The sequence below is a fragment of the Eumetopias jubatus genome, unplaced genomic scaffold (assembly GCF_037043125.1).
Source record: "Eumetopias jubatus isolate StellerSeaLion01/CBP00866 unplaced genomic scaffold, mEumJub1_p1.0 scaffold_4, whole genome shotgun sequence".
NCBI classification, from domain to species: Eukaryota; Metazoa; Chordata; class Mammalia; order Carnivora; family Otariidae; genus Eumetopias; species Eumetopias jubatus.
The window spans coordinates 185,780,366-185,805,852 of record NW_028274810.1 but is presented as its reverse complement, the minus strand read 5'-3'; the positions used below and the strand labels follow the sequence as shown (position 1 = coordinate 185,805,852).

The 25,487-nt window shown below is 35.2% G+C and overlaps 1 protein-coding gene across 1 annotated transcript in view; it reads right to left on the bottom strand.

Annotated features, from left to right (window-relative positions):
• The window catches only part of PXDNL (peroxidasin like), a 478,851-nt gene that overhangs the window by 78,773 nt on the left and 374,591 nt on the right, over nucleotides 1–25,487 (bottom strand). Inside the window, exons 13-17 of the mRNA XM_088023147.1 lie at nucleotides 14,458–14,570; nucleotides 11,949–12,105; nucleotides 7,196–7,304; nucleotides 5,301–5,458; nucleotides 1,819–3,322 (exon numbers count right to left, since the gene is read on the bottom strand). Coding sequence (XP_087879273.1) covers nucleotides 1,819–3,322; nucleotides 5,301–5,458; nucleotides 7,196–7,304; nucleotides 11,949–12,105; nucleotides 14,458–14,570 — 2,041 coding nt within the window. The remainder of the gene's footprint in view (nucleotides 1–1,818; nucleotides 3,323–5,300; nucleotides 5,459–7,195; nucleotides 7,305–11,948; nucleotides 12,106–14,457; nucleotides 14,571–25,487) is intronic.

Genomic DNA, 25,487 nt, shown 5'->3' with positions numbered 1-25,487 from the left:
AAGCCAGACTTGCCCCCAGGTTTATTCAATGTAGACACTGTGCTTACAGGAAACATTTAAAATAATGATAGTGTTGCACAGACTGCCAAGAGCCTATCTACACTGTCTTCTTGCTTCACCTGGAGTATTCCTGAAACCATGGGATTCCTTGCTGCTAGCCTCTCCTTCTCCCAGGACATCTTGTGCAGGTTAGCGTTTCACAGGGAGGTCTCTCCTAGAGTCACTCTCCTGCTTTAAACACAGGATGATCAAACTCCCTTGCATGGCATGCAGGGCCCTTTAAAAGCTTCCCCTTGTCACCTTTCTACCCCCTCATGCCATGTAGCCCCACACCTTCCTGCTTCATTCCCCCTCCCTGGGATACTGCCTGCTGTTCCCACTTCATTCAACTATCACACTCAGAAAATTCCAAAGCAGATCAAACGGCATCTTTTATCAGTAGCTTGCTGTGACTCTTATTCGTAACTCCCATTTCTCAGCTCTGTGTTCCCATAACATTCAATTCCCATCTCTGTGACAGCCCATTCCACACAGATTTCCACCAGCCCCCTGCCTTCCTTGCATGCTGTCTGGCTCTCCAGAATGCTATTTCCTTCATCTTGGGTCTCAGTGCCTAGCACAGGGCTGGATCAGAGCATACGTGCAATCTAATAATGATGCTGACAACTGAAATGATAATGTTATAATAAATCTATCCACAGGTAACACTTACTGATTACCTATGATGCACCAGAACGGAACTAGGTATTTGATACGTTCTATATAATTTCATCTTTGAACATCTCTAAGGAAGCAATGTTTTTTTTTTCATTTTATAGATATTCTGAGATTTAAAACTGTTTAAATACTTTTCACAAGCTCTCAGTACTAATAGGTGGTGGAATGGAGATTTAAACCAGGTCTCTATGAAGCCAAAGTTAATGTTCTTGCAAATTCAATCTGCATGATACTCTGACTTGTTCTACATATATTATACATTTACTTAGTCTAATATTCTACATAAGTATGAAACAAATTCTAGTGGTATAAAAACATTCATACCCTTAGTATTACAAAATAAAGGCCTAATGTTGACAATTAGCTCCATAATTTGCAATTTTAAGCTTCTCTGAAAGATTTCACATTAATACACCATAAACTATTAGTAAACATGTTAGTCTTCAATATTTAGCCAACTATAGACAAAACTTCTTAATAAAACATTTCTTTAATTATTTTTAACTATTTTGGAGGATGAAGAGTGGTGAGCATGAAGAGCAGTTAGTGTTGTTTCCTGGAAATATCCATTACTTGTAAGTTAAAAGGAAATTTGAATCTCACCTATAGAGAACATAATATTAATACTTTACTGAAAGGCACTAATGATGTAATGAATAAGCCTCAACTCAACATTCTGATGATAAATTTAGAATTATTTGTTCTTTTGACAAAAACTAATTTCTATTTTCATTTCACTACTTTGCTCTGCCTAAGAAAGCCAACTTGTGACATTATCATATCAATAAAAAGGCCTTGATTGGATTACCACAGAGCAGGAATGCAGGAGACATGCCAACCTCTCTTAGTTGAGATGTACTAGCAAGTACTACCAAGGAGGGAGCAACATTTACATTTACAAAGGAAGTGGGTGGACAAAGGCGTTTACTGCTTGGTCTCTAGAAATCCTTCCTTTAATATTTGGCTTCTCCCAAGATAACAATTATTAAAGGCTCTGCAATAACATCCCCAGGCAACCAAATCCAGCCACACAAAATGTCCTTTAACACTTCTCCCTCTGACCAAGAAATATATAAATCTAAGCAACATTTGCACACTTACTTTTTCAGTTTTTGTCGAATCTCTGAATCTTTAATCTCGTTTTGAAGATCCTCAAAATTTTCAACAGAAGTCAAATTGCAGAAAACTCTGAAGTCAGCATAGGGAGGGATCCCGTGGTCTCGCCCCCTTTGAATGTTGGTGGCAGCCAAATCCAGGGCCACAGAGTGGGCGGTGGAGAACAGCTTCTCAGTCAGCTCTAAACTGAGCAGTTGGGAGGGTACCCGCAATTTAGCAGCCACACCAAATAGCCCCCGAAGGAGTGGATCTATCCCACCTTCCTCGATTATTCTGGAGGGTGAAAAGAAAGCTTTATGGAGTGGAAGGTGGCCTTCAGGGATTTCTCCGAAGGTGTCATTCAGTCGATAAAGAATAGGATTGATTAACGTGTGACCAAATCTGAAGGCTGCAGTAGCAAAAGAGTTAATGATCCCTGCATTCACATTGGGGTTGTAGCCCTGGTAATCCCGCAGCATCTTCATGCCAGGTTCCCCCAGAATCTTGGGCAGCCAGTGGCTGTAGGTGATGTGCTGCAGCTGAGCACCCACAATCTTCCTGGCTTCATGATAAAGGGTGTCTCCGTCCCAGTGGGGGTTCAGGGCAGACAGCTCCGTGGCGACCCTGTTGTGTTCCCGAAACCACAACGTGTGCATGGCTGTGAGGGCCAGCTGCTCATTGGCCCTGTGGTCCCCGGCCAGGAAACAGGGGCTGCGGCTACCCTGCTCCCACCCTGTGCACTCAGTGGGTGGGCCCGCAGCAAAGGGCAGTAAGGGCTTTCCCGACCGCACCCACAGCAAGCCTGTCCTCAGGAGTCCCCGAGGTTCTGAGTAGTCTCGGAGAATTTGGGATTCCCGCTCCGAGCTCCCATAGACATTAGAGGCATCTATATAGGCTGTGAGTTGGTTAATCTGTTCTCTCGTGTAGACTGAATTCATCACTAAGGAGGTCATGCCACTGCCACACACGGGGCTGGAGCGTGCAAAGAACATGCACGGTGCTCGGGTCCCTCGGGGGTCAGTGTCAGGAATGATGATGGGGAAGCAAGGAGGATCATTCGTACATACCGAGCTACACGGCTGCCCATCAGAGAAGCGAGACATGCTCAACGCAGGCACTGTGTGGTCTAGATCGTGGTCTAAAAATTGGCCCCACTGCATGAGCATGTGTGTGTATCTATGGTCACGAGTGACTGTGGCCGTGGCTGCCAGCTCTGTGGAGACCAGCCTGGGTGGTGGGAGGGGATACCGGCCTGACAGGGCCTCACGGCCGACCCCACGTGGCAGGTTGAAGCCGTTCTCGTAGGCAGGCTTCAGGATGCGCTCAAAGGCGGTCAGGGATGCACCCCAGATGGGGTGCTGCAGGTTGTTGCACGTTCCGTCCTGGGCTCGATACTTCTGATGGAAACACATGTCAGAGCAGTTGGGCACCTGCCTGTGGGCTGTACATCCAGATAAATTGGCTATGAGGCTGAGGTAGTGTGGGGACACCAAGTCATTGTATAGGAACTCTGAAACACAGAACAGCAAGGGCAATGAAGAGAGCTGTCCTTGAGGTAGAGTGAGAGGGGGAACCTCAAGCCCAGGTGCCGTAGGGATGGGCCACTCTAGGCGGGCAGAAATCTTTCCTACATCCACCACATTTCATTAGGACAAAGTTGAAAGTTCTAATTAAAAGGGGGTGGTACTTAGTGATGCTTCTCTTATGAGCAATGACAAATTGCTAGAATGAACAGAAAAGGAGAGAAATGTCCCAGTTCCCATCAAGCTCTTAGTTCTGTGACTTTACCAATATAATGTTGGTAAGGATTTGGTAAGTCCTCATCACAAGATTGTAATATTTTTTTTTTCCCATTTCAGAATTCTTTCTTTCAGGTTTTATGCTCCTAGAAGACAGGGTCTAAGATGTGCTAGTGTGGTTGTGTGAATATTAACCTGCGTGATAGTTGATATGAATGGATTAAGCAGTAACTTGTAAACTACCACAAGCTGTCATCCCCCAGGGAATGTGCAATACAACCTGGAGGTGTTTTGGAGCTGCTCTTTTAACAGAGCTTAAAATTGCAGCATAGTCCTAAATCTGCAGAAACTCTTCACTAAGTCCTGCTTGCTAAGAGTTATTATCCCCACTTAATCATCAGAAACTGGCTAATAATACCAGGACCATTTGTCCTTTATCTGTGTAAGCTGGTCTCTGTCTGGCTGGACCCTGAGATATCTTAATCTTGGATAGATACAATAATCTTTCTGTATATAAATACATGGATCCTGGGTTCACTTTTAGGGCAAACTGATCCTGGAGGGAAAAATAAATAAATAAAGGCCTTTAACTTTACAAATAATAAAAGAGAGGTAGAACAACATAATGTTTTTTTCTTGAGAAAATTTTGTTAAAATTCTCGAATATTTTAGATGAGAATACTCAGTTTGGTAATGAACACCAAAAACAACGGATGCATATTTTAGCAAAGTTAAATCCCTGTAGATATTCATTGCTTATTCTCTAGTTATGAATTTAGATTAAGTTATTATTGAAAATTGTTTCTTCCAATAGATATGTGTGAGAAGAGAACTCAAAGGCCCTTTGTCCTGACCTGGAGCTGGGCTTTTTGCAGACCTGACCACAGCTAACTCATCCTTAGTAAGACTCGGAATGAAATTTGATTCAAGTGCTAATATGGACCCTATGGAAATTTCACTTGGATATTTTAGTTAAGGAAACTCTGAAACCCGACATAATGGATCATTAGGAGCTATTAAATAGAGCTTTTTGAGTAATTGTATAGGGCACCTAAAGGGTGAGCCATGCACAGAAAGGGGCTTGTGCACTGTATCTTGATTTATTTTCTTTTTGGGGGGACGGGGGTTTATTTTCTGAAGGCGAGTAAAGAAAGGGTAAACCTCTAGAAGTTGCTCTTGTGCTCACAGAACAAATAGTGTATAGCAAAAGATCATATTTTTACTTCACTTTAAAGAGAAAGACTTAGAAAATCTGAAAGATTTCTAAATCATTCTCATTTGACATTTACTAAATAAATGTCTGGTTTTGGAAAAAGTACATGAGAACTTCAGTATAGCAACAACAATAAAAAAGATCTGGGAGGGATACGTATGTTATAGGTGGAGTAAGGAATTCAAATAAATTCACTGAATGGTTTAGGTGATTCCAATAACAAGGAGAGGAACACTACCCTAGGAGTAAAGCCTTTTTCATAGGAAAGAGGAATATCTTTTGGATTCAAAACGTCCACCTAAAATGGGCCCCCTAGATTTACTTGACGTAGATAGCTGCTAGAAGTTGACAAGTTTGAATATACATTTATCATCCTTTCTTTTGAATTATAGTTCTTACGAGAAACATCTGCATTCATTTGGTAAAGTGGTAAATTAATTTCTACATCACATGGAGTTTTGGAGATTAAAAACTGAGGGGTGATCAGTTTTGCTACTGACAGTAGGCTGAGAACAGAATGCGCCCTAGAAGCTGACCTCTGCCCTCCAAATCCACAGTGAGCCCCTGCTTCACGTGTTCCTGGATGAGCAAAAGTGTGTGCTCAAAAACCTCTCCAGCTCTTGCTGTCTCCACAGTAAATGGGTCATACGGATAACGAAACTGAGCCAGCAGATCACTAGGGGTGCGAGGTTTCCTGCAAATGACAAAAGACATTACTGTTCACAAGGCAAAACTGCAGAATCCATGAATCTCACTGTGCATTTAAGAATACATTTCCCAAACAATCAAGAAGAAGAAAAGTTTCACCACCAGAAAATAAGCTTCACAGGGGGAGCTGAGAGTTCTTTTCCTACTTTATTAATGAGTGAATCCCAAATGCCAGTGCCTGTGCTGAACTCAAAAGATATATTTTTAATGAATCAATGATTCAAAGAACAGTTTTCTATAAAAGGTAACATTTATGGTGAAAGTTATAAACTTGTGGGGTCCACACATAGGTCTGAGGGGGCTCAGTAAACCCTCTGAAGCAGCATGCAAGACACTCAGTTTCTGGACATTGGCACTGTCTGTCTTTTCTTTCCTCAAATGTAACTGCCTGGAAGATGCTGGAAATTCCCACTCACGTTTAAAACCCTGCTCAGGCATTGTTCTCCCCAGAAACTCTCCCTGGTAACTCTGACAAGCTACCACCTTCTCAATTACGTCTGTATGCTCATATACATCTATTACATACACAGCAAGATGTACTTTAATTGTTGACATATTGTCTCTTCTGCTACAGAAAGACTGTGTCAGGGATGAGATGCTGCCTTATACATCTTTATATTCCATGTACCAAGCCTAGCAACCAGCATACACATTGAAAAACTGAACTAATTAAGATAAAAGAATATTAGTCACTGAGAATGTGAAACTGTTTTAGAGATTTTGGTCAGCGAAGGCATGTCTGGTCCTCTACATCAGATATTGTAATAACTTTAGATCATAGAATAGTAATGATATTAATAGCTCACTTTAATTAAGCCCTTTCCATGTAGCAGACACTGTTGAGACACTATCTGTACTAACTTATTAGATCTTCCTAGCAAGTATGTCCATGAAACAGATTCTATTGCTATCCCCATTTTACAGGCAAGAAGTGTGAGGTACTAAGATGCTTAGTTACTTGCCCAAGGTCACCCAGATAGGAAGTGATGAAATGAGGAATCACTATAAAGATATAAATAAGCTGTATGGCTCTAGAACACGTCCACGATCAGTGAGACATGCTGTTGTGGTATGCAAGGAGCAGAGCTGTACTTGATTATGGTATTATAAGGTATTCCTTTTAGACCGACGGTTGCAAAGACTGGGTATATACTTTATTTGACTTTAAAGACAACAGCCATGTTTTCATTAATATGTTCAGGTGATGCAAAACTGCATCCCTTGTACCTCCATCAGGACTGATGGGGACTTTATAGAACCTGAAGTCTTCACTACTCTAAAGATATTCTGGTTCAAATAAAAATAACCAAAGTACTACATATCCTAAACAAAACTTTCATCTGTGAGCTATCAGTTTATGGCCAGATGTGTTCAACTTGACAATCACTCTCAATTCCTGGATTGGCAGGAGCACTGGGTCTGACCCTGGTGGATGCTGACCTAAGAGAGCCCATTACCTGATACCTATCATAGAACCACATAGAGTGGATCTGTGATGTAAATTTATGCCATTTAGATTCTGTGGGGAGCAAGTTTCATTCTCTTTGAGACTGAGCTGGCAATAGTGGGTAGCCCAGAGGGTGATAACACGCACACAGACTAAAGAAAACACCCGCTTTTGGCAATCTTATGCACGATGCCTGCTGTGATTTATGGAGATTATAAAAACCAAGTAGGACTGAAGTGAAAACAATTTTGTAATCAAAATAAAATAAATTCTTACTGTGAAAACAAATGTCTTCGTGTGGAGTTAATTGCACTGTCAACCCTCTGTACAGCATCAAGAATGGATGATTCAACAAAGTCATCGCCAGCTTGTCTACCCTGTATTGCTTTGAAAATCAATTCCATGATTAAAAGTATCAAACAGACCTTGAAGTTAGGAATAATCTTATACAAATGGCATTACAGAAACTTCCAGGACAATAAAAATGTTATACAGTGTCCACATAATACTGTCCATTGCAGAAGAGTAGGTAATTATCCTGAAGCAAAGCTTCCAGAAATTATAACAGTATTATTTAGGGAACTAAAGCATTCCAAAAATCTAGTAAAGCTATGTGAAATATTTCCTTTTTTTACAACACTGATTCGAATGGGATTCAACTCTGTTAGTAATTTGTCATCTTCAGAAAGGTAAGAAATGCCTATCTCTTCAGCCACCTTGCTTTAATGTGAAACATTAAAATGAAGTAAATATTATCACATCCTTATGGAGATTTCTTAAAGCAAGAATTGAACTCTCAATAAGATTTCAATGAAAAATAACTCATGTTTTTTCTATAGATCTTTGGTGTGTGAGAATTCTATCAAGTTGAATATTATAGACAAAGAAATATTTTCACTTAGAGTTGATAATCTTCAACATATTTAATCTTCTCCAGATGATGGTTTAAGAAGTTTAAGGTAAAGAAAAAAAAACGCTAATAAAAATGATCATGGATATTAAAAACTCACATAAGAAAAATAATTGAGCATATCCATATTATTTAGTTAATTTTTAAGAATATTAAAAGTATAATAAGAATTTATATGACATAATTAAAGCAATAACTTAATCTTAGCATGGTTGAATATTGTCAAAAAATCAGTGAGTTATTCATTCAGAATTTCAAAAAAATAACTAGATCCCAAAAGAATCAAATAAGTTAATTGATAAATAACACTTGGAACATATGGTAAATGCCCAATAAATTTTTTTTAGTAGTAATATTAGTATCAGTTTAATACAGGTCATTTACTTAATGTAATAGGAAAAGTCTCATTAACTTAAAGTCAACTAATGTAACCTTAATTCTCATTTATAATTTATCAGGTTGAAGATATAGTCAAAGTAAAGAATATTGTAAGTGGAAATACCATTTAGAAAGTTATTGCAGAAGTCTAAATGACCAAAGAATGAACTATGAAAGAGGAGGTCTATTGAGAAATGGAAAAGAAGCAATATTTGCAGGAAAAACTGGTGAGACGTGGTAGTTAGGGTAAAGAAGGAGGAGGGAGGAGAAAAAAAATCAGAAGTTCTGCCTTCCTCCTTATAGAATATGGACTGTATTAAAGGAGTGACACAGGAGGTTACAGGTCTTGAGGTGAAAATGAGGAGTTCAATTTAGCATACATTCGATCGGTTTTTAACACATGGAATTGGAAAGCCTGTGGGTCATCCAAAATGAAACGTCCAACACAACAATTAGATACTCAACTCAGAATTTCAAAGGAGACAACATTGTTTGGATTGATTTCTTTATATCATTACAAACAGTATATATGTGGTATTTGTGCTCCAAAATTTTCATTTAATTCATGCTGTGTCACTATTTAACTTTTACCAATCCACATATTATTCCAATGTCTCACTGGTAAACACTCTATCATGTAGACATGCTCTAAACTACTTCCTGACTATTGTTGCACATTTGAATTCTATTGTAGAAACAGAATTTCTATGCCAAGAAGGACTCTTGAGAGTGTCCAGTTCCACATTTTTAGGAAATGAGAAAATTAATTTCAGTTATGGGTAAGGCATCCAAAGTGACTGAGATCAATAAAGGTAAGTTGAATGAATTAACCGAGGGTTTTTCCCACTATCTTAAACTGTTAATATTCAATATAAATGTCTTGTGTCATCAGACTGAGCCATTTTCACAAGCAAGAAATGAGTCATAAGAATATACTGTGAATGATGAACTTGACAGCACTTAACAGCACATCAATATATATAGGAGGTGTTAAAATAAATTATGTTTTGAACAAAAATTGTGAGGTTTTTTGGGGTCTAAAGTAATATGTGTAGCTTTCATATGCCAAATATCATCCAGAGAAAGAAGTATGCTGCTGTGAGTAATATTTGCCAATACAAAATACTTTGAGGACACCCTAAACCAAAGGATAGGTTCCCAATAAACACTATATCAGCCTTACAGGTTTTTAAAAATTTATTAAAACTATTAAAATCTATTACATCTATAAAAAAAAACTCCTTAAAAATCACAACTTGTGGGAACCCTTTTATCTTTTGCTATTATAAATACCTTACTTTGAACATCACTCATTCAAATGCATGGTTTATATATATAATGCCCAGATTTTGCTTAAATTGTTACTATGTATTTTTATTCTTTTAGATTACTTTGTATGGTTGTATTCCCAATACAGAATAGAAACTCACAAAGCATGATCCTCTTTGTATCACTTCTTATACAATGAGCGGAGATACAACATTCCATCACTGCTCAATTAGGGCATTAAAATTGGAAAATCCTCCTATAATGCATGGTCTTTTCCCTTTAATTAGGATGACTGGTGAATGAAAGGGTCTAAGTCATAAAATGTTCCATAAGTGATATTTTATGTTGACACATTTCCTCCTATTCTGCAATTTGAGTTGTGTGAACACACACACACACACATTTAATCTTAAATTTATTCAAAATTTTAAAATTTATATCTTCATACTTTTTCTTCTTTTTATAAAAATATGTCTAATATCATAAAATTTATTTGGTATGAGACACAAATATAAATTGATTTCCCCTTATATTGTTATGAAAATGTCTCAAGAGAAAAAAACATTTTTTTCTTGACTGAAGAATTTCTTTTGTACTATTTTATCTCTACAGCCTGACTTTCTGCTTTCTATACAATAGAGCAGAATATTGGTAAATGCTACTTATCACTGTTTTAAAATCTGGTAAATAGAGTGATTAATACATCTTAATCTAAATGTTTTACTTTTAATGTGTATATATAAAATGGTTAGTTAAATTTCAGTCTACCACAATGAAAATCTTATGTTGGAGGTTCTAAAATACTGACCACTGTGATTATAGTGTTTGTGTGTATGTGGCAGAGCAAAACAGACAAACTGAAAGAATAAGAGGCAGAGAGAGAATATTTGTTCGTGTCTGTGTTTGTTTAATGGTAAAGATTTCTAGCATCTCTAGAACCTAAAAAATAGTTATTTAAATTTTATAATAAGTTTTTTTCCAAAATGCTCAAGAATATTTTCTCATAGATCTCATAAATAGTTAAGCAGTAGAAAAGGATCTCTATAAATTTATAAAAAGAAACACAACTGTTACAGATTCTAAATCAGGAAAAACATGAACTCATAGCAAATACCAAGTAAGGCTAAGATTTCGTAACTTTAAGAAATTCTATGTGATAAAGAATTTCTGACTCTCCTAGAATAAATATTCGCTAGTTACTAGATATATTGTTATAATTTTAAGACTAATATTCTACAGAGAATACTTTTTACCATACAGTATAATAAAAATGTGAAGACTTATGCACCATTAATGAAAATATATACTTTATATAAAATAACCAAACAAATGAGTATTTGGAAGTTTGATTTCTCAGGAGAGTTTTCAAGGGTAAGAATATGAAACTATTGTACTACATGATAGAAAGACAGTGACATCTTTAAGGATGTGATTCAATTAAATAAATCTATTTTTATCCAGGCCTGTATTTATAATGAGAAGAGTTACCCAATAGATTTAGAGACCCGTAAGAGCTGGAAAAACTAAAAGGAAAAAAAAAAATCTGTAAAACCCTATTTTTGAAATCTGCCCATTTCTAAGGAAACCAAAAAGCAGGCAAAGCCCAAAATAGTACTCCATATGCTTGTAGCTGAACTCATTTACTTCAACTGCTGATTGTCAATAAGGCAGACACTCTTAAACCCATCCACAAAAAAAGCAACCTGACGTCAATTCACATGTCCCCACATGCTGTGCTTTTCTTGAATTCTTTCCCCATGTGGAGAACATGCCAGTCCATTATCACAGCCAGTTCCCATTCCCATACCCACAGCTGAGGTTTCCACTCGAGTCTGCCCACAAATAGACTCCCTCACTTCCAATACAAACCAATTGATTGAAGAAAAAAAAAGGATTTTATTTTTTGTAAAACTATGACAATTTTTTTAAAGCAGTCACTATTTATAAACAACTAGCAGAGGGCTACAGATAAATAACCAGCCAGATGACAAAATGTAAAACAATGCCAAATACATTGACCAATTATAAATGTTCCAAAATATTGAGATATTTGTTCTTACAGTGGCAAATCTTACCTAGAAGTTTGATTGATTGATTTTTAATTTTACTGTAGAACTAAATACACCAGATCAGAGTAACTCATACATGTTAAATTCCATTTATCCTTAAATCTCTGACCCCACTTTATTTAGCTATGAATGTATCTTACATGCTATAATTTTCATTTCCTAAGAAAACGTGGTATACATTTGTGAATCCCTCCTATTTTTGTTCACCTTTGGCATTGATAGTTTTGGTGTTTGATACCCATTAATGTAGTTTACACTTAAAACTTAGATTTAAAAAATTAAAATAAGTTTGATTTGACTAGAAAAAAACGTATAAGGGAACTTGGGTAGTGAGACAAATCAGTTAGGATGAGGAGTAGCTGTCAAAGACATTTGTTTAGATTGCATGAGGAGCCATACTTACCTACAACTGTGAGAAACATATTGGCCACAACAAGGCCAAATGAATTCCGAGCCACACATTCATATCTTCCTTGGTCAGCTTGCCCTGCATCATAGATGGTTAGCGTGCCTTCACCACTGACATGGAATTTACCACTTTCAGTAATCTGAACACCTGCCTAGGGAGTGAAAAGAATTGTCACTGGAAGAAAATATGATTCCTTAAAAAATAGCATCTTACATCTTGTTTGATATAGTTTGATTAGTTCAACAAATATCTACTGAGCACCTACTGTGTCAAGCATTAGATGAGGTATTTTATGAATCTAATGAAGAGAAGAAATGAGAGAGAGAGAGAAAGTACTTTCTAGGAAGTATGGTTTATCTTTCTCTCTTAAAATAAATATGATACTCAAAATTCAATTATGTAATTATTTAATATAATTATTTTAAAATCATCATTCAAAGAATGAATAAATAGTTTATTCATATTTTCTTACTTCTAGAAAAGGATTCTGACAACAACAATAAAAATAAAATTTGGAAAGAAGGAAAATTTTCATAAATCTACCAACTAAAAGCATCAAAATATTTTCATACTTCTGATTCCTCTTCTATTTCTTCATTGTATGTACTCATAAGTTTTATGTACCTGTAAAGCTTTATATATCAGTGTTTCTCAATTAAAATTATACCTTAAGAAGATAAGATGACTACATTTCATATGAAATATTATTAAAATGTATTGTTATAATTAGTATGGATTTACATACTTTTCATTATTATGCTATTAATTTTTAAAAAGGAAAAGAAATTGGCTTTCTAGGACTGCGTTGGAGTGGGGTAGGGGTAGAGATTCTTCTCTCCTTCCCCTCGCCAAAATACTCAGAGGAAACAGGATGAGAGCTGCTGTTTCAAAAGAACTCATACCCCTGTGATGACTAGTAGGCCAGAATGTAACCAGAAAGATTCAGAGTGAAAAAAGTGCTTCATAGGTCTTCAGATTCTCACAGTTGTCTTTGACCAATACTAGAAAGGAAGTCCAAAGTGATGGGCTGCTGGTAACTCAGGGGAGGAGATGAGATGAACTAACAGGATCTACCAGGTGGAGGGCAGATGAAAAAAGACTGGACATAGAGAAGGCTGAGAAGTGACCAGGTGCACAAGCAGTAAGGCCCATGGTGTCTTTCCTTTAGGACTACCTCCCTCCACTTCCTCTTGCTGATCCATAATTTCATCTTCTTTGCAAAAGCACTCCCTTCTTATCTGCTCTCCTTACGTATTACCAGAACTCTTAAACTAACCCCACAGTTCTATAGTTTTTGCTTAGAGTCTCTGAGTTATCAGCTAGCTTTCCAATAAATTCTTTATCTGCTTATTTTGGGAGTAGCCTAATTCACATTCATTTTGACCTTGTGAATAGCAGAGGATTATTATAAAGATTAAATGTGATAACATACACAAAACTTCTGGCATATAGTCAGCCCTCAATCAATTCACTTGGGATTAAAAACTACCCTTTAGGAGTTAAACTGAGCTATTTTGCTGATATGATTATATGATACAGTCTTTAGTATAATGTCAAATAAGGCTCTAGAGACTGACTAAAATGTGTATTTTTCACACTTCTTATTTTTAGTAAAAAATATTTGAATTATATAATACTACACTCGAAAGAAATTATAAAAACTATTCATACTTGAGAGCACCTGAGCCTAAAGGTTCAACTTTGAGACCACTACATTTACTTTTTATAAAGAACTGCATAACTGCATCTGATGCTCAGCTCAGCACAAGAGAAGTGAACCACCAAAACTAAGGCCTTGTTGCTGTATGGCAACAACAAAAATAAACCAAGTGTTTTGGAAAATGGCTTTGCAAGTTTTCACAGTGAAAATTTACTTTTTGTCAAAATTTTCTATAAAAACTGTCATTTTGATGTATACCATTTCATTTATTTTTTAAAAACATCAGAATCTGAGACCAATCATTGCATTCTGATAAAAAACTTAAAGTGAAAGAAGCAATTATATTGAAAGAATATAGCTCAAAGAACCAAAGGAAGTAAAATAGATAAATAAGTTATTTCTTTAAAGTCACTCAAATTTTAAACCTACAGAAGGACTTTTTTCATGTCACTTTGTTTTAAAACCAAGTTTTTCATTCTTGTTTCAGCTAATGCCCTACTTTTAATCCACTTCTGAGTTATTAATTCAAAATTGTTTCTTTCTAGCCACTAAAACTCTTAAATTTACATAAAACCAAAGCAATTTTTCCTTAGAACAATTTAGTTATGCTTATGAAGCTTTCATCACCAAGCAAATGACAAAGGTTAAATTTATCAAAGCCCTGAAACAAAATCAGATGTAGTCACTTAAAAAGTGAACAAAAAAGTTTCAGTGTAAAAAATATTACTTGCTAACAAAAGTCACAACAGTAATAAACCAATGTGAGAATCACTACCTCTTTTCATTGGGTCAATATATTTGTCAGTGTTTTTAATACTATTGTACCTTTAGTTGAGATCTTACCTTGTTCCAGGTAACTATGGGCTGTGGTTCTCCTTGAGCATGACATGAAATGTTTATATTCTTGCCAACCTCTACACTTGTATCCTGAGGTAGTTGAGTAAACACTGGGAGAGCTGTGGAAACAGATCAAAATGACATCATGTTGATACCATTTTTGTCAACATGCACCATCTAAGTCAAATGGTATAAATCTAGATATGATATTGGTTAGCCACACTAGTGCTTTAAAAAGCAATTACTTGGACATCAGAGAGAGTAATAAATATCAAAGCCAGGGCACTGATAATTAGGATAGAGATGAGAACAGAAAAAAAGGAAGAGAAATATACAAAGCCTTTAACCTTAAATATTTGTAATATTTATTTATTGAGCTGAGTAGTGCGTACAAGGATTTTTAGTACTCTTTTACAATGTCTTTTCATAAGTCTAAAAAAAAGATATATGGTAACATCAAATGTTTATTGCTGGCTAAAATAAAGAGATTCAATCTTACTTTATTTCTTCAAAAAACAAACTATTATGACTTACCTAATATGAAATAGATCATTAGAATAACCCTATATAACTATTAAGGGAATTACATTCATAATACATTTTAAACCCCAAAACATAAATTTTTAGGAAAGAATTAAAATCTTTTCCTAGAGAATTTTATCCAACATACAATCTCTTCTAGAAACTAAGAGGAGGACATGTTTCCTGACTTTTTAGGAGGCTTATCTTAATATCAAAACCAGATAATGACAGTACCAAAATCAAAAAGAAAAAAAAAAAACCTACAGACCAGTACCTCTCATTAATATAGACAAAAAATCATCCATTCATAATATGTTCTTATAAATGTTTGTATTTCTTTGTTGCTCGTTATGATATCTCCTCTTTCATTCATGATTGCTTTGATTTGGGTTCTTTCTCTTTTTCTTTTTGCTAAGTTTGGCCCAGGTTCTATCAATATTATTAATTCTTTCACAGAACCAGCTCCTAGTTTCATTGATCTGTTCTACTGTTCTTTGTTTTCTAGTTCATTGATTTCTGCTCTAATCTTTATAATTTCTCCTCTCCTCCTGGGTTTAGGTTTAAATACCTAATACACATACATGGGCTTAGTATAAGTGGCTCTGGATTGCTCTGTGTGGCTTTTGTTCTCTGAAGTCTTTCAGCACCATTTTGGGGGATTGAAATGAAAATGAAATCAGCAGTGCCCTGATCTCCATCCCCAGAGCTGAAAGTTCTGGGGAACATAGGCAAGGACCTCTTTGACCTTGGCTCCAGCAACATCTTGCTATACAGTTCCCCAAAGGCAAGGGAAACAAAAGCAAAAAATGAACTATTAGAATTTCATCAAGATAAATCTTTTGCACAGCACAGGAAAGAGTTGACAAAACCAAAAGACAACCTGTAGAATGGGAGAAGATATTTGCAAATGTCTATAAAGAACTTATGAAACTCAACAGAATCTATAAAGATATTTGCAAAATCTATTAAGAACTTATCAAACTCAACACCCAAAGAACAAATAATCCAATTAAGAAATGGGCAGAAGACATGAACAGACATTTCTTTAAAGAAGACTTACAAATGGCCAATAAATACATGAAAAAATGCTCCACATCACTCAGCATCAGGGAAATACAAATCAAAACGACAATGAAAGACCACCTCACACCAGTCAAAATGGCTAAAATTGACAAATCAGTAAACAACAAATGTTGGGGAGGATGAGGAGAAAGGGGAACCCTCTTACATTGCTGGTAGGAAAGCATGCTTATACAGCCACTTTGAAAACAATATGGAGGTTCTTCAAAAAGTTGAAAGTAGAGCTACCATACAACCCAGCAATTGCACTACTGGGTATTTACCCCAAAGATACAAATGTACTGATTCAAAGGGACACGTGCACCCCCATGTTTATAGCAGCAATGTCCACAATAGCCAAACTATGGAAAAAGCCCAGATGTCCATCAATAGATGAATGGATAAAGAAGTGGTATATGTATACAATGGAATACTACTCAGCCATCAAAAAAATGAAATCTTGCCATTTGTAATGATGTGGATGGAACTAGAGGGTATTATACTAAGCTAAATAAGTCAAACAGAGAAAGACAATTTTCACATGATTTCACTCATATGTGGACTTTAAGGAACAAAACAGAAGATCACATGGGAAGGAAGGGAAAAATAAAACAAGATGAAGTCAGAGAGGGAGACAAAGCATAAGAGACTCTTAACTGTAGTAAACTGAGGGTTGCTGGAGGGGAGGGGGTGGAGAGATGGGGTAACTGGGTGATGGGCATTAAGGAGGGCATTTCATGTAATGAGCACTGGGTGTTATATACAACTGATGAATCCCTGAACTCTACTTCAGAAACTAATAATACACTATATGTTAATTAGATGAATTTAAACTAAATTTAAGAAAAAGAAAATGGACATATACAAAAACCTACGATAATCATTTACTTAATGGTGAAAGAGTAATTGTTTTCCCCCTGAGAAATGGAAAAAGGCCAGGATGTCTGCTCTCAGAACTCTGACTCAACATAGTGCTGGAAGTTCTAGCCAGTATAACATGGCAGGAGAAAGACATAGAAGACACACGGATCAGAAAAGAAGAAATAAAACTGTCTCCATTTGCAGATGACATTAGTGTCTTTACAGATTATTCTAGAAATCTATGAAATACTTCAAAGTGAGCTCAGCAAGATTGCAGGATACAAGATAAATGTAAAAAAACATCAGCTGGGTTATATATCCAAGCAATGACTATATGAACACAAAAATTTAAAAAATAATACCTTTTATAATTTTTCAAGAAAATTAAAATATTTATGTATAAATATAACAAAATGTGTGGTACTTGTATGCTGTAAACTATAAAATGTTGATGTAAGAAATCAAATATGATATAAATAAATGAAGAGACACATTGTATCTGTGAATTGGAAGTCTCAAGATAGTAAAGATATCATTTCTCCATGAATTGATAACAGGTTTAATGCAATTCTTATCAAAATCCCAGTTTTTTTGTAATATATATAGACAAAATCATTCTAAAATTTATATGGAAATGCAAAGGAACTGAAATAGCTACACAATTTTCACAAAGAAGAATAAAGTGAAAGGAATCAACCCACTAGATTTTAAGATTGATTATATAACTATAGTAATTAATACTGTATGATATTGACACAGAGAACTGCATCAACAGAACAAAGAACCCAATAATATAATTACACAAATGTGCCCAACTGATTTTGACAAAGGTGCAAAGCAATTCAATGGAGACTTTTCAACAAAAGGTGCTGGTCGATTGGGTACCCACAGGTAAAAAAAAAAAGAACAAACTAAGTCTCACACTTCATACAAAAATTAAGTCAAAATGGACTACAAACTTAAGTATAAAATGTAAAACTATAAAACTTAAAAAAAAAAATAGGAGAAAATTCAGGGCCAGGCAAAAAGTTCTTAGATCTTGTATTGAAAGTATAATCCACCAAAAAAAAAAAAAAAATGATAAGCTGGATTCCATCATATTTAAAAACTTTTGTGTTGTGAAGACCATGTGGAGAGGATGCAAAGACAAGTTTCAGACTAAGAGAAGATATTTACAAGCCACATACACAACAGAGGATTAGTGTCTAGAATATACATAGAACCCTCAAAATTCAACAATAAAAGACCAAACAATTCAAATAGAAAACGGGCAAAAGACATGACATTGCACTGAGGAGAATATACAGATGACAAGTCTGTGAAAAGATGCTCAACATCACTAGTCTTGAGGGAAATGCAAATTAAAACCACTATAAGATATGACTACACACCTGTCAGAATGGCTAGAATAAAAAATAGTGACAACACAAATCACAAGGATGCAGAGAAACTGGATCACTCATACATCACTGGTAAGATATGTAAAATGGCAAAGCCATTCTGGAAAGAATTTAGAAATTTCCTTAACAATTTAAAAATGACACTACCATTTAATGCAACAATTGCACTCTTGGACATTTATCCCAGAGAAAACCCAAAACTTGCTCTCACACAAAAGCCTGTACATGAATGTTTATAGCAGCTTTACTAGTACTAATCAAAAATTAAAATCTAGATGTCCTTCAATGAGTGAATGATTAAACAAACTGTAGTTTATTCAAAGGAACAACTGATAACCCACAAAATCTGGATGAACCTCCAAATAATTATGCTGAATGAAAAAAAAAGTCCCAAAAGTTTACATACTATATGATTCTATTTATATAACATTCTTGAGACAATGGAATTATAGAAATAGAGAACAGATTAGTAGTTGTCGGAGTTTTAGTAGGTGGAGTCTGCAGTTTCCTAATGAGTCTGGTTCTCTTTGTGTTATTGTTTACAACTAAATGTGAATCTACAATTATCTCAAAATAAAAACTTTAAAATAAATCAATTATGTGGACATGTAAGGGAATAATACACACCAAACCCAGGTTAGAGGCAAGTATGTTGGAGTTAAGAATAGATGGAAAGGAAGAAGAACAAACAATCTTTAAGTATATTTGTAATGTTTATTTCTTCATTTGAGTAGTGGGCATAAAGGCTTTTCATCTTTCTTGATGGCTTTTTGTATGACTGAAATAAAAATATATGGTAACATCAAAAACTTATGAAGATAAAATGGTTCTGTTCTTTAAGTGAGAACTGTATTTTGTTATATTCAAATCTTATATTGTATTTGAGTTTGCTAAAACTAAGGCTTATAGATTCCTGACAATGCATAGTGGACATCTCATGAGGACTAGTGACTCTATTAGGCAGTGACCTTCCTGATTCACCCAAAGGATCTCTAACTAACACTTCACATCATGGCCTCCATTATCAGATGTCCTGTATCTCTAACCATATTCACCTCCTGTCTTAATAGCTACTCATTACCACCACTTATATGCCATCACTTACAGTCTTTTGAACATATCTAATACCACACCCTACAGCAAAACCTCCTCTCCCTTCTGCTCCATCATCTCCTCATTTGGGCGCTATCTAGATTACTAGGAACTTTCCTCTTCCTTCTTGTTGGCCAAGACTGTCTAGTGTCATTCTCCCCTTTTCAGCCAGCTGTCATTCTCCCCTTTTCAGCTAGGATCCTTTTTTTTTTTCTTTTTTAAGATTTTATTTTTATTTTTCGACAGAAAGAGAGAGAGACAGCGAGAGAGGAAATGCAAGCAGGGGGAGTGGGGGAAGCAGTCTTCCCACTGAGCAGGGAGCCTGATGTGGGACTCGATCCCAGGACCCTGGGATCATGACCTGAGCTGAAGGCAGACATTTAAAGACTGAGCCACCCAGGTGCCCTCAGCCAGGATCCTAAGTTTCATCCCCTCTACCACTTTCCTTCCTAAACTCTCAACTCCTTTACCCCATTGTCCTTCCTAAACTCTCAACTCCTTTACCCCATTGTCCTTCTGTTCAACACACTGGCACTGTGTTCTTCATGCCCGTCCTTCAAAGATATCTGGAGTGATCATGCGTCCTGGTTTATCAGAGACAAATTGCCTTTGTCACTTCAGATCCTATTTAACAATAAAAAAATCCATCTCTCAGCATACTTTTCTCCTACAAAATGTCAGCATTTTCTACTCCACAGGAAAAAACAAACAAACAAAAAACAAGCCAAAACAAGTCCTCAGACTATAAATCCTTCAACTTCCTACACTCCTTCTTCATAGAGGTACTTCTCTATACACCCATTCCTAACTGCCCTTTTCTCCTCATCTAAAGTGAAGAAATGCCTCTTATCTTTAAGGTAAATTGCTTCACTGAATTTTGCAAATCCCATCCCATCTTGCTACCTGAGAAATCCTGAACCACCTTTACTCACTCCCTTCCATCTTTCTGCCTTCTTTCCTTCAGAAAATACCTCAGAATAATTGGCTCCTCCCCTTATTTGCCCATATTCCTACCCCATCTTCAGTGTCACTTTCTTACTGCTTGCCTTCACAAAGAAATGTCTTGGAAAAAATAGTCTGCATATTTGCCTCCCCTCCCCTTTACGCTGAAGCTTATTTTCCTTGATTGCATGAAAATTGTTCTTTAGGTCCTTAAATTCAGAATCTTAAAAAAAAAATCAGTCTTTATTGAGAGTACTTTTTTGTAGCTTTTGACCCATTTAATCACTCTTTCCTTCTGGAGATAATTCTTAGCTGTTGGGATTCCTTTCTTCTCTGAGTTTCTGTGTCAAACTGGGCATTTGTTATGGTAAATTCACAGCTTTTCTTTTTTCTGCATTACAAGGAATTCCCACCCTTGGCCCTCTAGTCTTCTCACTCAAAACACCCCCTTGGTTCTAAATGACTTCATTCACAACCATAGACTACACAACTTAGCTTCATGCTCATAAACTAACCATCTTAGAGATCTACATTCAGTCCCAACAAGCATACTAAATGTAACTTTTTCCAAACTGTACTCATTATCTCTCCCCATTTGCTAATTTATTTGTCCTTTTTTGCTATTGAACTAGAAATTTCTTCATATATTACAAATAATAAAAAGAATACTTGTCAGTTATATATGTTGCAAATACCTTTTGATTCTTTTTTTAAAAGTGAATGGAAGATATAAATTGTAATGTAGGTGACTTTATCAATCTTTTCTTATACAATAATGATTTTTATATTTTGCTCTAAAAATTCTTCTGTACTATCATAAAAATCTTATTTTATTCATAAATATTTAATATTTGTTTTAATATTAAAGTCATTTTTTAATCTGGAATTTAATTTGCAGTATGGGGTAGAGTGAAGATTCATTTCATGTTTTCCCTGTGACCAGTTTCCTATCACTATTTATTGAGGAAATCTACTTTCTGTAGGTGAGCAGTGCCACTGCTGTAATTAATAATGTCTTTCTGTTCCATGAGTCAATTTGTCAATATGCCAATAACACAATATGTTAATTATGATAGATTCATAACCTTTTGCTATTAGATTATCTTAGTCATCCTTAAATCTTTGTTCATTTATATGCAGTTTTAATCAAACTTTCATTTTCTACCAAAAACCCTTCTAGGATTTTCACCAGAATTGCATTGACCTACAAATCAATATTGGAAAGACTAACATCTTTACAGAAGGATTCGTCTTTTCAATTTCTTCCAACAGCATTTTTTTTCCTACAAGTTCTTGCACATATTTTGTTAGATTTATTTATGTTTTTATTTATTTTTTTATTTATGTTTTAAATTTCATTTTATTGTGCTAAGAACACTTACCATATATTCTTAAAAATTCTTAGAAATTCTTAAAAATTATTAGTTACTAATCAAAGGTTATAAAGTTTCAGTTAAGCAAGATGAAGAAGTTCTACAGATATGCAGTGCAATATTGTATGTACACTCAATAAAATATATTGTTAGATTTATTTTTAACTTATTTATACTTTCTATTTTAAGAAGTATTATTTTAAAAATAAAATTAGGTATTCTACTTGTTGCTGACGTAGAATTACATGTGTACAAATACAAGTAGTATTTTTACTTATTAATGTCAACTAATAATCTTGCTAAACTCTTATTATTTCTGATTGTATATTTGTAAATGTTTCTGAATTATGTATGAGGAAAATTCTATTACATATAAATAATAAAATTGTATGCATTCTTTCTAAATTCATAACATTTGTTTTCATTTCTTTTCTTTTTGCACAGGTGAGGACCTTTCATTACGGTGTTGAGTAAAAGTAATCTTCTTTCTACTCCCAAAGGAAATATTTCTGACATTTTATCTTGAAAAACATCATTTTCAAAAATGTTATCTACATTATCTATAAAAAGTATTTTTTAGAAAACATTTTAGTTGTTTATTTCTGTATTGCTAAGATCATTTCTTAATAACAAATAGATGATAAATTTAATCAAATGTTTTGTCTACCTCTATTTATTAAAATCATAAATTGTACTCCATCAATCTATTAATGTCATTGGATTCAGTTGGCCAATATTTTCTATAGAGATTATTCTGAAATTTTTTCTCATAATATCCTTTATTAGTTAAAGTTGGGAACTATTCCCTGTTCTATTCTCTATAATAGTTTTTGTATAAGGCTGAACTGATCTTAGACATTTACAGAATTTGTCTACAAAATAACTGCCGATTTTTTATTCTTTTCTTATCTTTTATTTAAGTAATTTCTAACTCCATCTTTTTCACATTTCTGATTTAAAACTTATTACCATAGTTTTTTGTTTGTTTTACCATACTTTTTATTTTTTGCTACCTACCCCTGATATTTTGCTGGGTATATAAGAATATTATATTACTCTAATACCAATAATCACTTTCCTAACTGATATTCCATTGTTAGGTAATGTTTAATTATGTGATTTTTATTCAGTGCCACATCATAGCAATTATTATTATTAATATTTGATATAGAAAATATTTTAATATTCCCTACATGTTCAGCAGTTCCTTTGTTCACCTTTGCATTCTTTTTTGAATATCAACTATTCTTTCAGGATCTTTCTTTTCTTTAGGAATTTCCTTTAGAAATTTCCTTAAAGTAGTATTATAGTTGACAAACGTTCTCAGTTTACTGAAAATATATTTATTAAGCCCTTGTTCTTGAAAGATTGTTAGTTATACAATACCATTTTTACTGTTTCCTTGAGACATTTTGAAGTTTTTTGTTTAAAGATTTTATTTATTTATTTGATAGAGAGAGAGCACAAGCAGGGGAAGGGGCAGAGGGAGAAGCAGGCTCCCCGCTGAGCAGGGAGCCCAATGTGGGGCTTGATCCCAGGACCCTGGGATCAGGACCTGAGCCAAAGGCAGACACTTATGTGACTGAGCCACCCAGGTGCCCCCACTTTGAAGTTTGTTTTTTTTTAAGATTTTATTTATTTATTTGAGAGAGAGAGAGAGAATGAGAGATGGAGAGCACCAGAGGGAAGAGGGTCAGAGGGAGAAGCAGACTCCCTGCTGAGCAGGGAGCCTGATGTGGGACTCCATCCTGGTACTCCAGGATCATGACCTGAGCCAAAGGCAGTCGCTTAACCAACTGAGCCACCCAGGCGCCCCCCACTTTGAAGTTTTGATTCCAGCTTCTTGTGGCTTCTATTGCTCCTGATATGAAACCTGTTGTTAGTTTAACTGATATAGGTGATTTGCCTTTCCTCTCTAACCGATAATACCACTATTGTGAACTACCCATTGAGTGAGGAAACTGTATCAGCAGGGGCTGTAGAATAACCAGCTGTGAGAAGAAACAATTGGCTAAAAGGCCACAAGCTGGATGGAGCTCGGTCTCCCATACCAGGGAAATGAGCAGTAGGAGAACCTCAATATGGCCTCTGAATAAAATTCATATAATGCTGGAGAACTAGCCATGCATAGGTCCCTTATGACCAGACAAGACCTCATAGCAACAAAAAAGAGAGGGTCACCTTGCCATTGGCTTCCCATTAGTGAACCAGTGCCTTCCTCTCCATTCCTTCTAGGCTATCACTAGGTAGAAAGAATTGAAAGATTGAAAAAGAAGAAAGTATACAAAAAACTAAACCTTGCCTTTTCCCAGTCCCTACACTTAGATGGACACCCCATCTACTAGAGTCACCTGCTCCAGCCTGCACTGAGAGAAGGCCAGGAAAAGAACTGCATATAGATTGTGAGATTTAAATATTGAAAAGAAGAAATGGAGCCTTGTGGGAGCATAAGGGTGGCATTTCCAGTTTTTATCCAAAAAAATGGTCCAACAGCAACTGGGATGATGAAAATCAGAAACATACTGTTAGTTTTGCTTATAAAACTACCAGATTCATTTTCAGTAAAATTAAGGAAGCACTAAAGCCCACCCCACCAAAAAGTTAGAGGGAGGGCTACCTAAAGCAGAGAAGATCAGTAGAGATGTGTGTGGAAGAGGCTATGACACAGATCTCAAGAAGGGCCAGTCACATATACTTCCCGACTAGAAAGACATCTCCAGAACAAAATGTGCATCATATGCACACAGTGCTATTTTTCATATGTCTACCCAGTTATTCCCAAAGGTTTTATTGAATTGTTATCTTTTCTTCACTCAAAGGAAATGCCATCTTTTTCATATATGACATTCCCATATGAAAGTGAATCAATTTGTAGATTATATAGTTTGTCTTAATGTACTATCTGGGTAGTTTTAATTTATGTAGCTTTATTATATATTTTATAATTTAGTATGATAAGTCCTCCTTAATTATGGTTCTTTCTCAGAATTTTCCTGGTTATTCTTTTTTATGTCTCTTGGCTAATGGTAATAATTTATCTCTCTATATCTATATTAAGTGATAGTAATGACAACAGAAATCTTTTCTTTAGTGAAATTATTTATACCATTTCTCTATTAAGCAGGATTCTGGCTAATAATGAGTTCAGTAAAGCAAGTGTAATTTATAACAAATTCTAAAAAATCATTAAAATATATGAAAGGAAGACTATTTGGATACATATGCAAAAAATCCAGGAATGTAAATCTATTTTATCATGTTGAAGAAATGTTTGTTCAGGCCTATGTTAACTGAGCATTTCTACTGAGAATAAATGTTGAATTTTATTAAATGTCTTTTTAGCATCTATGGAAAGAATACTGATTTTTCTTCTGAAATCCATTAATATGATAAAATATATTAATAGCTTTCCTATTATTGCACTATCTTTGACTTTCTGCAATAAAAACCATTTAATTATGGACTAATATCTTTTCATGTGCTACTGGATTCTTTATGACTTATAACTACATTTATTTATTTACATTATTGGATATTTTGCATAGATGTGCAAGATAGTTTTTCCTTTATATATTTTAATCAACTCTCAGGATTTTGTTATCAAGCTTAGGTTTGTTTTACTAAAAATATTTTTAGCATGTTTATTATTGTCTAATTCCTGAAACAATGTAAATAGCATTAGAAATTCTGTTATTTATAGATGTGATGGTTTTCTTGGGAAACCACATGGCCACATGCTCTTACTGGAGAGATCTCTTTTGCAAGTTTAATATTCAGAATAATTAAC